This window comes from Myotis daubentonii, chromosome 2, assembly GCF_963259705.1.
Source record: "Myotis daubentonii chromosome 2, mMyoDau2.1, whole genome shotgun sequence".
Classification (NCBI taxonomy): Eukaryota; Metazoa; Chordata; class Mammalia; order Chiroptera; family Vespertilionidae; genus Myotis; species Myotis daubentonii.
This window is the reverse complement of record NC_081841.1, coordinates 56,214,077-56,230,337: the sequence shown is the minus strand read 5'-3', so window position 1 is coordinate 56,230,337 and position 16,261 is coordinate 56,214,077. Positions and strand designations below refer to the sequence as shown.

The window sequence follows — 16,261 nt, the reverse complement described above, 5'->3', positions numbered from 1 at the left end:
GGACAGGACGCCAGGTCGGGCACCTGCAGCACAGGTAGTGAAAGAGCAGAGTTGGCAATGGCCGTGTGACAACACTCGCAGGAACTGTGCATGGGACGCAAATACGTTTTTCTAGTCTTTTTGAGACCTTCCGAGTTGGGCTTCTGCTGAGAGTCGGAGAGGTGGAGGGCAGGCAGGCAAGCTGATACCCCAAAACGTTTGAAGCTTCATTTCGAAGCCTTCAGTCGTTCCTAGTTAGCCATTGCTCTCATTTGTGTGTGTGTGTGTGTGTGTGTGTTTTAAGTGGGGCAGGGAACTTGGTGATGGAGGTGGTCAATAACATCGCCTTCTCCCTCCCTGGTTTCAGCGCTGCTGTGGGAATGAACGTGCGCCCGTGTAGGGATTTGGAAAAGGTACAACAGGGTTGAGAAGGAAAACACAGCACGGGGTTGGGGGAGGGCGGCAGTGACACCGGAGGAGAGGAACCCGCCGGCCCCTCCCAGGCTGCAGGGGAAACGAGTTTAGCAGGATTTCGCCCTGAAGGAGCAGAGCTGCTGGAAAGAACCGGGGAGGGAGAACCTTGGGGTCCCATAGAGACTAGGCAGGGCGGGGCGGGGCGGGGCGGGGCTGCAGAAGGTGTGGCCGCACGGGCCCGCACTCCCGGCAAGTGGCCCGGTCGCCATCCCCGTCGCCCAGAGACGGGGAGGAGGCTCATTCAAATACGAGCGGGCCCCGCCCCGTGGCTGCGCCCCGCCCTCTGACCCTGGGCCCCGCCCCGTGGCTGCACCCCGCCCTCTGACCCCGGGCCCCGCCCCGTGGCTTCACCCCGCCCTCTGACCCCGGGCCCCGCCCGAGCCGGCGGCCGGGGTCGAAGGTCAGAGCAAATCCGTCACTTCGCCGCCGGGATCCGCGGGGCCGCCGCAGGCGGGGCCGAGCCGGGGCTGCCTGAGGTCGCCGCGACCGGGGACGGGCCGCAGCGCCCTCCGCCTCTCCTCGCCTGGCGGGTCTCTGTCCGGCGGTTTGAGCCGGGCGGCCGAGAGCAATCGGCGCGCGATTCCGACTGCCCGTCTTCTGAGGATTAGGGGTCTTCCATTCGCCCCCAGCAACACTAGTGCGCCCGCCCCGGTGCATTCCCGGAGTTTGCCCGACCGGCTCCATGTCCCCAAGCCGTTCTGGGACTTGGGCGCAGACCAGGGCCTGAATATTCTTTTCCTCATTTATCAGCCCCCCCCTTTTCGGGTGCAGGTGGGCCTTGCCCCCTTTTCCCTCGCAGGTCCTGTACGGACTAAGAGTGCCTGTGAGGAGAGGGCTGTGCCTCAGCATTCTTTCGGCACCCAGCGGACTGCTTTCCACGCAGCAGGCGCTCGATAATGGTATCAGTGACAGTAAAAGAGCCCATTGTTTTCGTTTTACTAACGTCTTCAGCTTCTACTCCCTTCCTCCTCCTCCATCTTCGTCCATGAAATTGTGTACGCTCCCTTTAAGACTAAAATGGTGGCAGGCTACGATCGGGACTCCACTTCCGGTGGGGAGGGGGCGGGACCCCAGCCCGCTCACGCCGGAAGTGGTTTGCGCTCTCAAGATGGCGACTCCCTATGTAACTGACGAGACCGGCGGTGAGTGCGGGAGGCGCGGAGCCGTTTCTCTCCGGGCTCTCGGGGTAGGGGTTCGGACTTGGAAAAGGGTCTGTGCCCCGCCCATCCCGGGGCCCCTCCTTTGCCCCGCCCTTCGGACCGCCTTCCCCATTCATTCCTACGGGGTGCCACCTGCGCCCCCTTCTGGTCTCGAGTTTAGGGGTCTCTGCTTCCGGTCACCCAAACCTTGGGGTCCTTCAATGCTGGCCCCTACTCCAGGGCCCTCACGGGCCTTTAAGGTTTTCTCTAGCAGTCGAAGCTCCAGCATCTCTCTTTTGGGTTCTCCAGCCTTGGGGGTTCCAACACTTAGTTCCCTCCAATTCCTACCTTCCCTTTCTTCCCCTCCCCCATCTTTTAGCTGTACCTGCTTTCTGCCCTACCCCAACCACATTTAAATTCTTTTTCTGGAAGCTGTGTCTGTAGATCTTCTCATTGCTCTATAGCGCTTTTCCCACTTTCTCCCTCATCTTTATTGTTGGTCCAGAGGCGTGAAGGGATGAGGATCCTAATAGAACTTTCAGCACGAGTTTTCTCCTCGATGGCCCCACCCTCCTCTGCCTTCTCTGTTGATAGTGATAGGAGGTGAGGGATCTAAGGTGGAAGAAGGCAAACCAGGAACGCGTCTAGTGGTCTCTCAAGCCCTCTGACAAGTTGATAGGACCCAGTTATTCCTTCTGGCTGGAGAATTCCCAGTCTTGCTGATTGAAATGCTGAAGTGTCTGCTGCATATGTGAGCTTTATGTGTTGAAACCTGAAAATCAAGATTTTCATTGTGGTTTTGTCCCATCCTAATTTCCTCATCTTTAGAAAAATGTGCATAGGAATATCTAGTCATTGACAATCAAATAAGATAGTATATGTGAAAGCAATTTATAACATGCTGTGCAAGGCAAGGCGTTACTGTTTTCTCTTTTGTGAAGCCTTCAGTGTGTATGTAGAGTCTTCTGTAGAAGGGATGCCGTGCCTGTGCTGTGGTACGTATGGTCTGTTTTAAAATGTGCCATGTATGCTTCTTGCTTTGCTACTTTTCATGTCCTCTATATCCCAGCCCACCTCTCCTATGATATCTAATGGCAACCCTGGTCTCTGCTACCTCTCCCTAACCTCACATTGTGAAGTGGTGGGTACAACCTTTCCTGCTCTCTACTCAGTAGGTCCTTCTTCAACTAGCGTCTTTTAATGTGTGCTTTGAAAATATTACTCAACTTCCAATTTCCAGTACACTTCTTTATTCTTAACTGTTTTTTGTTATTGTTGTTACTTTTTTTATTGACTTGGGGGGGGGGGAGAGAAACATTGATGTGAGAGAGAAACATCAATCGGCTGCCTTCCTCACCCACCCTGACTGGGATTGAGCCCACAATCTGGGCATGTGCCCTGACCCAGAATCAAACTAGTGACCTCTTGGTGCGTGGGAGGTTGCCCAACCAACTGAGCCACACCTGCCAGGGCTTATCTGTTTTCTTAAACTGATTTAATGAAAATCCAGATATTGCATCTCACCCTACCTTCCTACCAAGGATTATTTTCTGAACTCTGTGACCATGTGGAAGAGGAGAAGGAATCACATTGCTTTTTTGCTTTCTCTTACTACTTCCAGATCATTGATCTACCACTGTCACACTAATACTCATGGAATACCGGAAGCCGGTCCACCCTTGCTGCTTGACACAGTCGCTGCAGGGAAGAAACATCTGCACAGCTTATGTTTCAAGGGACCTGGCGTATATGGCATATGTTTGCTCCCCCTCTTAGCGCCATGTGTTTTAAACAGGGCCACCTCCCCGAGAAAGGTTGTTTCCCCAGGTGAGGATTTTTCCCTGGAGTTAGGGATTAACAGGACTAACAGGATTAAGGAAGGGAATAAAACCCCTTAACTAAGTGCCAGGCGGGTAATTAATCACTTTAACTACAAACAATCACGCTTAAACTACATAATCTTTACTTAGAATAATCTCCTTCAGTTACTTCCTTGTAGTTTAACAGAACAATAGAGTAGTGACCTTGGAATGGAGATAACAAACGCCCTAACCTTTGGAATAGAATGGATAGGATTAAAATCAACTGGTATAAATACAGATGTAATAGGAGAATAAAGAAAAGAACAGAACCTGGCTGGAGACCCTGACTAGAGAACCTGGCTAGGCTCCTGATCAACTGAACGCTGTCTCCGTGTCATTCCTTCTTCGCTGACTCCGTCCACACCTTTGGGAACCCCTGGACCTGCTGGGGCTGGACCCCAACAATGGAAGGTATTGCCATGCAATTATAGCTTTTTCTCTAAAACTTCAGGGCCATCATTCTTTTTCTCTCCACTGTTTCTTGCTCTCATCTTCAGTATCTCCAGCACCTTTGGATACTTTGATCTTATAGTTCCTCAGCATGAGACCATTGACTTTACTTTGTATTTTCAAACCAGCTACACATCAGAGTCACTACAACTTGGACCTTACCTATGATACTGCTTCCCCTTCATGTGCTCTCCATCACTTATTTTTGCCTCCTTACTAGTCACTTCTTTCACTACGTCACACCCACAGAAGCAGCGTTTTGCCTTCCTTAGGTTCTCTGGTTCTTGACCTTTCCAATTTCATTGAGTCTTATCACTACCTTCATGACTATCATTGATGCTGCCCTTGCTAGACCTCTGTGACCAGGCACTTCGGTACTATCCTCATTGCTTTCTTCATTTGTTTTGATCTATACTAAGCAAGCACTTATGTTATTTTGAGTCATACTCATCAACTGTTTTCTTGGCTTCTGCTTCCAGGTCACAGCATATAGCTAGAGAAAAAGCGCAGAAGCTAGCAGATCCAGTATAATATAACCTAATGTTAACTTCTGCCAAGATCACAGTTTCTCTCGAATTCTTCTTTCTTGGTTTGCTTACAGTCTACCATGGCCATTTCCCCAACCTTTTCTGGCTCTCTGTAACCTTCCATTTATTTATTTATTTTAAAAACTTAAATAATTTTTTTATTGATTTCAGAGAGAAAGGGAGAGGGAGAGAGAGAGAAACATCAATGATGACAGAGAATCATTGATCCATGCCTCCTGCATGCCCCCCACTGGGGATCAAGCCTGAAACACAGGCATGTGCCCTTGACTAGAATCAAACCCGGACCCTTCAGTCCGCAGGCCAATGCTCTATCCACTGAGTCAAACTGGTGAGGGCTGTAACCTTTCCTTTTAATTCTCCCTCTTGTGGCAGATGACCTCACTTTCTATTTCATTGAAAAATCAAGGCCTATCATTTCTTTCCTGTCCACAGTTTGATTTCTTGAATGACAGTTCTATACATACTATTTCCATTTCCTCACTGCTTAAGAGTTTCCTTAACTCTTTACAGTTTTTACTTTTTACTTTTAGCACCAACCTCTCTCCTGAGTTGCCAATTTCCTTTTATAATTGTTTGGTAAATAGCTTTCATTCATGGATATACTGTCATACTTCAAATACAATCTGACCAAAATCAATATCAGTTCTTTTTCCTTATTTCTGTTAAAGGCACCATTGTATTAGCCAACCAAAGATGAACTTTTTTTGCATTCTCTCCCTCTTTCTCTCCTTAAAATTTTATTTTCTTCTTAAAATTTTAAATAGACTTTATTTTTTAGAATATTTTTAGATTTAGAGAAAACAATTTTCTAAAATGTTTACTTATTGATTTCAGAGAGAGAGAAAAACATTGACTTGTTGTTCTGCTTATACATGCACTCAGTGGCTGCTCCATGCATGTGCCCTGGCCAGGGATCAAACCTACAACCCTGGTGCATTGGGCCAATGCTCCAACCAACTGAGCTACCTGACCAGGGCCTAGATTTATAGAAAATTTGAGAAGATGATATAGACAATTTCTATATATACCTTACATTCAGTTTCCGCTATTATTAACATCTTACATTAATATGGTACCATTATTGCAATTAATGAACCAATATTGACACATTATTATTAAAGCCTATACATTATTCAGATTTCCTTACTTTTTTTTTTTTTTAATATATTTTATTGATTTTTTACAGAGAGGAAAGGAGAGAGATAGAGAGTTAGAAACATCGATGAGAGAGAAACATCGATCAGCTACCTCGTGCACACTCCCCACTGGGGATGTGCCCGCAACCAAGGTACATGCCCTTGACCAGAATCGAACCGGGGACCCTTCAGTCCGCAGGCCGACGCTCTGTCCACTGAGCCAAACCGGTCCCGGCGATTTCCTTACTTTTTACCTAATTTCTTTTTTCTGTTCCAGGATTCCATCCAGGACACCATATAACATTTAGTCCTCATGTCTCCTTAAGCTCCTATTGGCTGTAACAGTTTCTCAGACTTTCCTTGTTTTTGATAACTTTGACATTTTTAGGAGTACTGGTCAGGTATTTTGTAGGATACCCCTGTATTGCAATTTGTCTGATGTTTGTACCTGGACAGGGGGCTAGCTAGGCCTGAGGACCAACCCTTCTGTTCTAGGGGAGGGGGCTCAAGCCTCCTGCCACTCTGAGAGCTAGCATTCCCGGGCCTCGCCTGCTGGTGGTGATCGCTGTGCTGGAAAACCGTTGTGGATTTCCTATCAGATTTGTAGGCTTGGAGCCCACCCTGGAACCCCTTCCTTCTTTGGAGTAGGGCTGTGCCCTCACCCCAGAGGCTGGAGGCTGAGAGGCAGAACCCCATCATCTCACAGGGAGCTGAGGAGGGGGACAGCCTGGGAGGAGGGGGACAGGCTGGGTGTTCCTCCCCCTTGCGGGTGACAGGGCGGGTTGAGCCTTCCCTGGCTCAGGGCGGAGCTTAAGTGAAGGGGAGGAGGCGGCTTGGCGGTCAGACCTCACCCGGGTCTGCTACTCCAGGTGGATAAACTTGATGGAGCTCAAGCTCCTTTCTGTTCCTGTTCTAAATAAATACCCCCCTTTGTGCAAAACAAACAAACAAACAAACAAAAACAAAAACAAAAACACACACATCATGATTAGACTGGAGTTATGTGTTTTGGGGGGGATTAACCACTGAGGTAAAGTGACATTTTCATCATATCATGTCAAGGGTAAATAGTATCACAATGATTTTTTACTGTTGATATTGACCGTGACCACCTGGCTAAGGTTGTTTGTAAGGTATCTCCACTGTAAAAGTGACTCTTTTTCCCCTGTCCTTTTCATACTGTATTCATTAGAAGAAAGTCACTGTTCATACTTTTTAAAAAAATTTTCAATGACAGTTGACATTCAATATTATATTAGTTTCAGGTGTAGAGCATAGTGGTTAGACATTTTTATAACTTACACTGTGACCCCCCAATAATTCTTGTACCTACCTGACACCATATACAATTACAATTTTATTGATTATATTTCCTAAGCTGTACTTTACATCCCATGACTATTGTGTAACTGTCAATTTGTTCTTCCTAATCCCTTCACCTTTTTTACCCAGCCCCCTCAACTTCCCTCTCATTTGGCAACCATTAGTTTGTTCTTTGTATCTATGAATTTGTTTCTGTTTTGTTGTTCATTTTGTATTTTAGATTCCACATATAAGTGAAATCATGGTATTTGTCTTTCTCTGTCTGGTTTATTTCACTTAGAATAATACCCTCTTCAGTGGTCGGCAAACTGCAGCTCGCGAGCCACACGCGGCTCTTCGGCCCCTTGAGTATGGCTCTTCCACAAAATACCGATTTCTGCGCATGGGCCACGAAGTTTCAATTGCACTGTATGTGTGTGCCCGCACGTGGTATTTTGTGGAAGAGCCACACTCAAGGGGCCAAAGAGCCGCATGTGGCTTGTGAGCCGCAGTTTGCCGACCACGGCTCTAGGTCCATCCATGTTGTCACAAATGGTAAAATTTCATTTTTTTTTAAGGCCAAGTAATATTCCATTGTATATGTGTACCACATCTACTTTATTCATTCCTTTTTGTTTGTTTGTTTGTTTTGTTAATCCTCATGCGAGGATATTTTTTCCATTGATTTTTAGAGAGAATGGGGGGGGGGAGAGAAAGAGAGAGAGGGAGAGATCGATGTGAGAGAGTGAGAGAGACACATCAATTGGTTGCCTCCAAAATGCGCCCCAACCACTGGGAATTGAACCTGCATCCCAGTTACCTGCCTTTGACTGGGAATTGGACCCATGACCCTTTGGTGCTTGAGCCAATGCTCTAACCACTTAGGACACTGGCCAGGGCTATCCATTCCTCTTTTGAATAGAGCATTGAATCTATGTAAGTAATTATTTCTTTTCTTTTTTTTATGTAAGTAATTATTGCCATTTTATTAATTGTCTTCTGATTTTATAGTTCTTCTTTGTTCCTTTCTTATTCTCTTGCTCTCTTGTATGTTGACAACTTCTGTAGTGTTGTGTGTGGATTCCTTTCTCTTTATTTCTTGTATATCTCTTGACGATTTTTGGCTTGTGGTTACCATGTGCTTCATATATACTACGCTATGTTTATAGCACTCTGTTTTAAGTTGGTCACTTAAGTTAGAATGTATTTCCGAAATCACTACCATTTTTACCCCCTCCATGTTTATATTTTTGTCATTATTTTTTACTTTTGTGTGTGTGTGTATCCCTTAATTTATTGTTGTAATTACACGTGATCTTACTATTTTACCTTTTAACCTTTGTACTAGCTTTAGTGTTAGTTGATCCACTGCTTTTATTGTTTGCCTTTGTCGGCAAGAATATGTATTTTTTCTTTACAATATTCTCTTTTCTTTTTAAAAAAATATATTTTATTGATTTCAGAGAGGAAGGGAGAGGGAGCTAGAAACATCAATGATGAGAGAGAATCATTGATTGACTGCTTCCTGCATGCCCCCTACTGGGGATTGAGCCCACAAACCAGGCATGTGCCCTTGACCAGAATTGAACCTTGGGCTCTTCAATTCGCAGGTTGATGCTCTATCCACTGAGCAAAACCGGGTAGGGCTCTTTTCTTTTCTTTTAATTTATTGGGGTGACATCTATAATAATAAAAGCGTAATATACAAATGGCCAAATAGCAGAACGACCATCCAGATGACCACGTTAAGACACGCACTGGTGCCAGGCCAGCCAAGGCGGGTGCAATGCGATTGGTCAGGGGGACCCGCCATTGCCCCATGATCGCCCCGCAGTGGGATGCCCAGGCCACCGGCCAGTGGGGCAATCAATTGGGGGGCTCTGCGATTGCCCCGCAGAGGGAGGTCCAGGCCACCCTCTGCGGGGTGATCGATCTGGGGCCTCTGCAGAATTGGGGGGGTGTGGCAGCGGGCAGCTCTAGGCCAAGGTGGGCGGGGCCATGAAGCTGGGGGAAGGAAGGCCTATCCTTGCATGAATTTTGTGCATCGGGCCTCTAGTTGGTTAATAAAAATTATACAGGTTTCAGGTATACAATTCTACAGTACTCTTTTTAAAAAGTATATATTTTTATTGATTCAGAGAAGAAGGAAGAGGGAGGGAGAGATAGAAACATCAATGATGAGACCTGGCCAGTTTGGCTCAGTGGGTAGAGTGTCGGCTAGGGCCTACAATACTCTTTATGATATTTTCTTATTCATGTTTTCTTTTTTTTTCCTTCTCCTTTCTCCTTCCTCCTCCCTCCTCTTCCCTTTTTCTTTCTTCTTGATACTTTAATAGTTTTTGTAGTACTGGTTTGGTGGTGATGAACTCTTTCAGCTTTTTCTTGTCTGGGATCAACACCTACACTTGAAAAGTGGAGAGTTATGCTCCCTTCCTTAAGGAAGGATTATTTACATACATTATTTGGAATTCTTCTGAACAGGAGATTTGTCTCTCCTCCCCCATATATTTATTCAATCATTTACTTATCATTATGGACTTCAGGTCATAATACAATATGTTTTATTTATTTTATTGCTCAAATGTTCCTGCTTTGAACATTGGGCGCTCTTTTAGTTGGCCTGTGTCCCTTTGGTATACCCCACCAGTGTGGGTTTTTGGTTTGTTTGTTGTTCTTTTTTTAGCTCTTCCTTATTTTCTGCTTTAGGATGCTTTAAGATCATCTTGTATATTTCTACTCCAGTACTAGAACCAGCCATTTCTCTAAGGAGTCCTTGTTTCTTTTATTGTGGAACGATAATAAGAAACCAAAATCAGAGCACTAGGAGTTTTTGCTGCTTTGGGGGTATTGTTTTGTATCATTCACACCTCTCTTGCTCCTCATCCCTCCCCCGCACCAGCTGTCAAATTATTGATCTTCTATTCCCACTGCCTTACCCTTATCCAATTTTCTTTTCTTTGTGTGTGTTAATCCTCACCCAAGGATATTTTTCCATTGATTTTTAGAAAGGGTGGAAGGGAGGGAGAGAAACATCGATGTGAGAGAGACACATTGATTGGTTGCCTCCCACGTGAGCCCTTACCAGGACTGGGATTGAGCCTGCAACTGAGGTACGTGCCCTTGACCAGAATCAAACCCAGGACCCTTCAGTAAGCAGGCCTAAGCTCTATCACTGAGCCAGATCAGCTAAGGCAGCCGTGGGCAAACTACGGCCCGCAGGCCAGATCCGGCCCGTTTGAAATGAGTAAAACTATTGAAAAAAAAGACCGTACCCTTTTATGTAATGATGTTTACTTTGAATTTATATTAGTTCACACAAACACTCCATCCATGCTTTTGTTCCGGCCCTCCGGTCCAGTTTAAGAACCCACTGTGGCCCTCGAGTCAAAAAGTTTGCCCACCCCGGGGCTAGGGCCTCTATCCCATTTTCAATACTTGTTAGGTATATGGCCTTGGGAATCTAAGCCTTAGTTTTCTTATCAGTGAAATAGGAATAGCTCCTAAACATAGAACTAATTGAGAATTAAAATTAATAAATGAAATAATGTAGTCCAGTTGGCATGGCTCAGTGGTTGACCTATAAACCAGAAGGTCACAGTTTGATTCCTAGTCAGGGCATATGCCTGGTTATGGGCTCAATCCCCAGTGTTGGGTATGTAGGAAGTAGCTGATCAATGATTCTCTTTCATCATTGATGCTTCTATCTCTCCCTCTCCCTTCCTCTCTGAAATCAATAAAAATATACTTTTAAAAAATTAAATAATCGCCAAAACCGGTTTGGCTCAGTGGATAGAGCGTCGGCCTGCAGACTGAAAGGTCCCAGGTTCGATTCCAGTCGGGGGCATGTACCTGGGTTGCGGGCATATCCCCAGTGGGAGATGTGCAGGAGGCAGCTGATCGATGTTTCTCTCTCATCGATGTTTCTAACTCTCTATCTCTCTCCCTTCCTCTCTGTAAAAAATCAATAAAATACATTAAAAAAAAATTAAATAATGTACATGTGTGGCACATAGAAAGTGTTCCACAAATGCTTCTGTAATTATGTGTAAGGATTATTATATGGATTAGACAGAATTATACATGCAAAGTATCAAGCATAGTACTTCGGTCATTCTAAGTACCTGATAAAATTCTAGTTTCCTTATCCTGCAAATAGTGCTATGACCTCCTAAGTAGTAATCTTTTTTTTTTAGTTGATTTTTAGAGAAAGAAGAAGGGAGAGGGAGAAGGTGAGAGAGAGAGAGAGAGAGAGAGAGAGAGAGAGAGAGAGAGAGAGAGAGATCAGAGCACAAAATCGATTGGCTGCCTCCTGCCCACAACCTAGGCATGTGCCCTGACTGGGAATTGAACCAGTTAACCCCACAGGTACACAGGATGATATCCAACTAACTGAGCCACACAAGCCAGGGAAGTCTTTTTTATTTTTATTTTTAATTACAGTTGACATACATTATCATATTAGTATCAAGTGATTTAACATTATATAACTTACTAAATGATCATCTCAATAAATCTTGCATCTATCTGACACCATATAGTTATTAAAATATTGACTATATTTCCTATGCCTATTCTGTAATAACTAATTTGTACTTAATCCCTTTACCTTTTTCATTCATTTTCCCAACCCACCTTCCATCTGGCAACCATCAAAATGTTCTATGTTATCTATGAGTCTGTTTCTGTTGTTTTGTTTTTTAGATTCAATTGTTTATATATAATATGTATATATTTTGCCATTTTATTTTTCATATCATTTATTTGATTTTCTTAAAGAAGACCCATAAACATTTCATATAATACTGGTTTGATGGTGATAACGCCTTTAGCTTTTTCCTTGTCTAGAAAGCTCTATCTGTCTTTTGTTCCTAAAACGAAAGTAACCTTGGTTGTAGGTTCTTGCTTTTTATCACTTCAAATATTTCTTGCCAAGTCCTTTTGGCCTGCAGAGTTTCTGTTGAGAAATTAGCTGACAGTCTTATGGGAACTCTTTTGTAGGAACTAACTGTTTTCTCTTGCTGCTTTCAAGATTCTCTCTTTTTTTTTTTAAAAAAAGGGGTAATCACATTCTTATCACATCATATCAAGTACATGCTATTTTTTAAAAAAATTTTGTTGATTTTTTACAGAAAGGAAGGGAGAGGAATAGAGAGTTAGAAACATTGATGAGAGAGAAACATCGATCAGCTGCCTCCTGCACACCCACTACTGGGGATGTGCCCGCAACCAAGGTACATGCCCTTGACTGGAATCGAACCTGGGACCCTTCAGTCCGCAGTCTGATGCTCTATCCACTGAGCCAAACCAGTCAGGGCTCAAGATTCTCTTTTTGTCTTTAAACTTTTGTTATTTTTTTTAATCCTCATCTGATGATATTTTTCCATTGATTTTTAGAGAGTGGAAGAGGGAAAGACAGAGAGAAATATCGATGTGAGATCAACACATCGATTGGTTGCCTCCTGCATGAGCCCCGACCAGGGTGCGGGCTGGAGAGGAGCCTGCAACTGAGGTACGTGCTCTTGACTGGAATTGAACCCAGGACCCTTCAGTCTGCAGGCTGATGCTCTGTCCACTGAGCCAAACTGGCTAGGGCTCTTTAAACTTTTGCCTTTTCATTATGATGTGTCTTGGTGTGGGCCTCTTTGGGTTTATCTTGTTTGGGACTCTGCACTTCCTGGACTTACTTGTATGTCTATTTCCTTTACCAGGGTAGGGAAGTTTTCTGTCATTTTTCAAATAGGTTTTCAGTTTCTTGCTCTCTCTCTTCTATTCTGGCACCCCCATGATATGAAATATTGGTACCCGTGAAGTTGTCCCAGAAGCTCTACATTATCCTCATTTTTTTTTTTAATTCTTTCTTCTTTTTGCTGTTCTGATTGGGTGTTTTTTTGCTTCATTATATTCCAAATTGTGGATTTTCTTGGCTTCATCTACTCTACTGTTGATTTCCTGTAAGTTATCTTTGAGTTAATGTATTCTTCATTTCTGACTGGTCCTTTATTATGCTGTTGAGGTTCTCACTAAGTTCATGGAGCATCCTTATAACCAGTGTTTTGAACTCTGAATCTGGTAGATTGTCTGTCTCCATTTTGTTTAGTTCTTTTTCTGGAGTTTTGTGTTCTTTCATTTGGGACATGTTTCTTTGTCTCTGCATTCTGGCAGCTTCCCTGTGTTTGTTTCTATGTATTAGGTAGAGCTGCTGTGTCTCCCAGGCTTGGTAGAGTGGCCTCATGCAGCAGGTGTTCTGTAGGGCCCAGTGGCACAACTTCCCTGATCACCCAAGCTGGGTACTCAAGATGTGCCTGATGTGTGGGCTGTGTACACCCTCCTCTTATAATTGAGCCTTGATTGCTATTGGCATGTCAACGGGAGATATTTACCCTCAGGATGATCAAGCTGCAAGGACTGGCTGTGACCATTGACCACCAACTTCCAGTCACTATGGAGGATCAGCTTTGCAGGGTCCCACCCCACAGAGCACAACTTATTTCAGCAGGGCTCTGGTGCTTGCTTGAGTGTGTTGCTTGTGGAGATGGTTGAGGGTAGTGTTTTGATGTTGTCTGAAGCTGTCCATTCAGTACTCTGGCTCTGGGGCCTCCCAGGACATGTAGGCCAAGGTCAGCTACTGTCTATTTTCTGCCTGGGGCCACCTGGCATGAGTACAAAGCAATCTGCAGATTGCCGCTACTCGTGCTGGGCTTAGAGGTGTTCAGGCAAGGTCAGGAGCTGAGGCTGGGTGCTGCTAGCGCCAGGCCTGGGGCCACCTAACAAGAGGTATGGGGTTCACTGAGGCCAGATGCTGCTTATTTGAGAGATTTTGGGAAAATCTGAAGCATGAGCCAAGACAGGCCATTCATATGGAAAAGCTACTGGAAACAGCTTGGGTGGGCCCAAAAGTTGGGTGGGGCAGGGCCTCAAGGAATCATCAAGGTGGGACAAACTGTGAGCCAGGTTGATGGATTCTCAGATTTGATGCCCTCCTGCTGGCTCTGTGTGGGGAGAGCTCATCAAAGAAATAATGGCCTCTGCCAGCACTTCTATCTGGGAGAAAGCTGCCCCCCAGATCTTGGTCTGATGCTACACAATTCAGTTCCTCCCCATAAGTTTCTGGTGCCTGTGAAGCTGCTGTCCCAGCTCTGGAGCTCAGAGGGAGTGAGTCTGAGTTAGTTTGTGCACAAGCCCTTTGAGAGGAACTGCCTGGGACTCTAGTAATCTCCATCTCCCTGAGCCTCAATCCTTGCTGGTTTTTACAGCCAGAAGTTATGGTGACTTCTGTTCCTGGTACTGGAATCCTGGTCTGGGAGGCCTGGTGTGAGGCTGGGACCCCTCACTCCACCGGGGGACCTCTGCAGCTGAGATATCCTTCCGATTATCCGTCACTGGTGGTGTGGGACTAGCCTGTTCCATATCTCTGCCCCTTCTACCAGTATCCATGTTGCTTCTTTTTTAATTTCCTAGTTGTAGGACTTCCATTCAGCTCAATTTCAGGCAGTTCTAAATGATGGTTGTTCTGTAGTTTAGTTGTAATTTTTATGTGGCTGTGGGAGGAGGTGAGTACTATTTTTACCTATGCCACCATCTTGACCAGAAGTCAGTAGTAGTCTTATCTCTAGTCTGCCTGTTCCAGTTACACTCCCTGAAACACTATTATCGGATTATTGCTCCTTATGTACAAGTTAAATTATGTAATTTTTGTTCAATTTAATTCATTCACCCGAAGTCCACTATTAAATTTGTCATATATCCTTCTGATCTTTATTTTTTCTGTGCCTTTAAAAAACACTTTTGAATCAGAGGATATATACATTTTTATATCTTGCCTTTTATTTCAGAAACATCAGTAATGAGAGAGAATAATTGATTGGCTGTCTCCTGCACACCCACACTGGGGATCCAGCCTGCAACCTGGGCATGTGCCCTGACTGGGAATCGAACCATGACCTCCTGGGTCATAGGTTGATGCTCAACCACTGAGCCACACTGGCTGGGCTATATCTTGCCTTTTTATTTAACATTATGAAAAAAATATTTTTCTTAATATTAGAAACTCTTTGTAAACATCTTTTTAAAAAAATATATTTTATTGATTTTTTACAGAGAGGAAGGGAGAGGGATAGAGAGTTAGAAACATCGATGAGAGAGAAACACCGACCAGCTGCCTCCTGCACACCCCCCACCAGGGATGCGCCTGCAACCAAGGCACATACCCTCGACCGGAATCGAATCCGGGACCCCTGAGTTCGCAGGCCGACGCTCTATCCACCGAGCCAAACCGGTCAGGGCTTTTGTAAACATCTTTTATAGTACTGGCAGAATGTTTTATTGTTTGGAAACATACCCCTTTTTATCTTTCTTTTGTTATTGGACTTTTAGATTGTTTCCAGAATTATTATTATTTATATTTTTTGGTCTTGTTTGCAGTATCATACATGATCATCAAACTGCTGCTAGAATGTTCACACCTGTTGCTGCAAATTCAAGACCCAAGAAAAACTTCTCCGGGGAATTTACTTTAGGTCAGGGTAGGGCTGCTTGGTTCGAGGCTGCACTCACAACTGGGCAGGTTCAACAACACAGGAAGGTTTCCCCGGACCATTCTGAATTTTAATTATAAGAACTCTATGAATATTTTTGTGCATAAAATTTTGTCTGCATTTAGGGTTATTTTCTTAGGATAGATTTCCCAGAAATAAAATTATTGGGTTGGAGGGTACAAGCATTTATTTATTGTCTATTAATTATAAAATTAATTCTTATTGATTATAGCAAACTTGGAAAATATTTTAAAAGGTTGTATAAAATATGCCACTCACATGTTTGGTAATTTCAGAATCCAGAAATGACTACAGTTACGTTTTATTTTGGTTTTTCTTTCTATGCACACATATAGCTTACCTATATTTAACATAACTGGGATCATAGCAAATGGCTGTATTTCCCAAAATATGATCCTCAGAACACTTACTAGTCCTGTGAAATGTGCTACAAAATAAATAACTGAAATAATAATAAGATTCCTGGGTCAAATACATTTGGGAAACACTGTAGACCATATTCCCATCTTGGATATTCACATGAATAAGAACATATCAACTCAGGCACCTCTCTCTCTCTCTCTCTCTCCCTCCCCCCACTCCCTCCCACTCTCCCTCTCCTCCTCCCTCTCTCTCGCTGAAGCCTGGGGGCACCTTTCCCCCTCTTCTCCCAGGGGAGTTTTCTTTGCCTTTCTTTCTCCTAAGCTCCAAGGGAGCCCTTCTGTAACTTATTTCTCACTTCTTCCACAGCTCGTTTTATCTACCCCTTTGACTTTCTAAATAATCTTTTGCTTGTATTTGGGCGGGGGAGGGGAGGGAGAACATTAACTCACTTAA

The 16,261-nt window shown here is 44.4% G+C and overlaps 1 protein-coding gene and 1 non-coding gene across 9 annotated transcripts in view; one reads left to right on the top strand and one right to left on the bottom strand.

Annotated features, from left to right (window-relative positions):
• Positions 1-854: 854 nt before the first annotated feature.
• Positions 855-16,261, top strand: part of PYM1 (PYM homolog 1, exon junction complex associated factor) — a 29,179-nt gene continuing 13,772 nt past the window's right edge. Inside the window, exon 1 of one of the 8 annotated variants that reach the window (XM_059683185.1) lies at positions 855-1,595. In XM_059683185.1, coding sequence (XP_059539168.1) covers positions 1,439-1,595 — 157 coding nt within the window. In that variant the 5' untranslated portion in view covers positions 855-1,438. Of the gene's footprint in view, positions 1,596-1,616; positions 1,640-1,662; positions 2,344-2,364; positions 3,866-12,374; positions 12,400-14,744; positions 15,407-16,261 lie in introns of those variants that run through there. The other 7 variants (XM_059683192.1, XM_059683191.1, XM_059683188.1 and 4 more) reach the window with 7 other exon arrangements.
• LOC132229018 (small Cajal body-specific RNA 16) lies at positions 15,300-15,486 on the bottom strand. Its single transcript, XR_009451597.1, has one exon. It is a non-coding gene; the product is annotated as a small Cajal body-specific RNA 16 (non-coding RNA).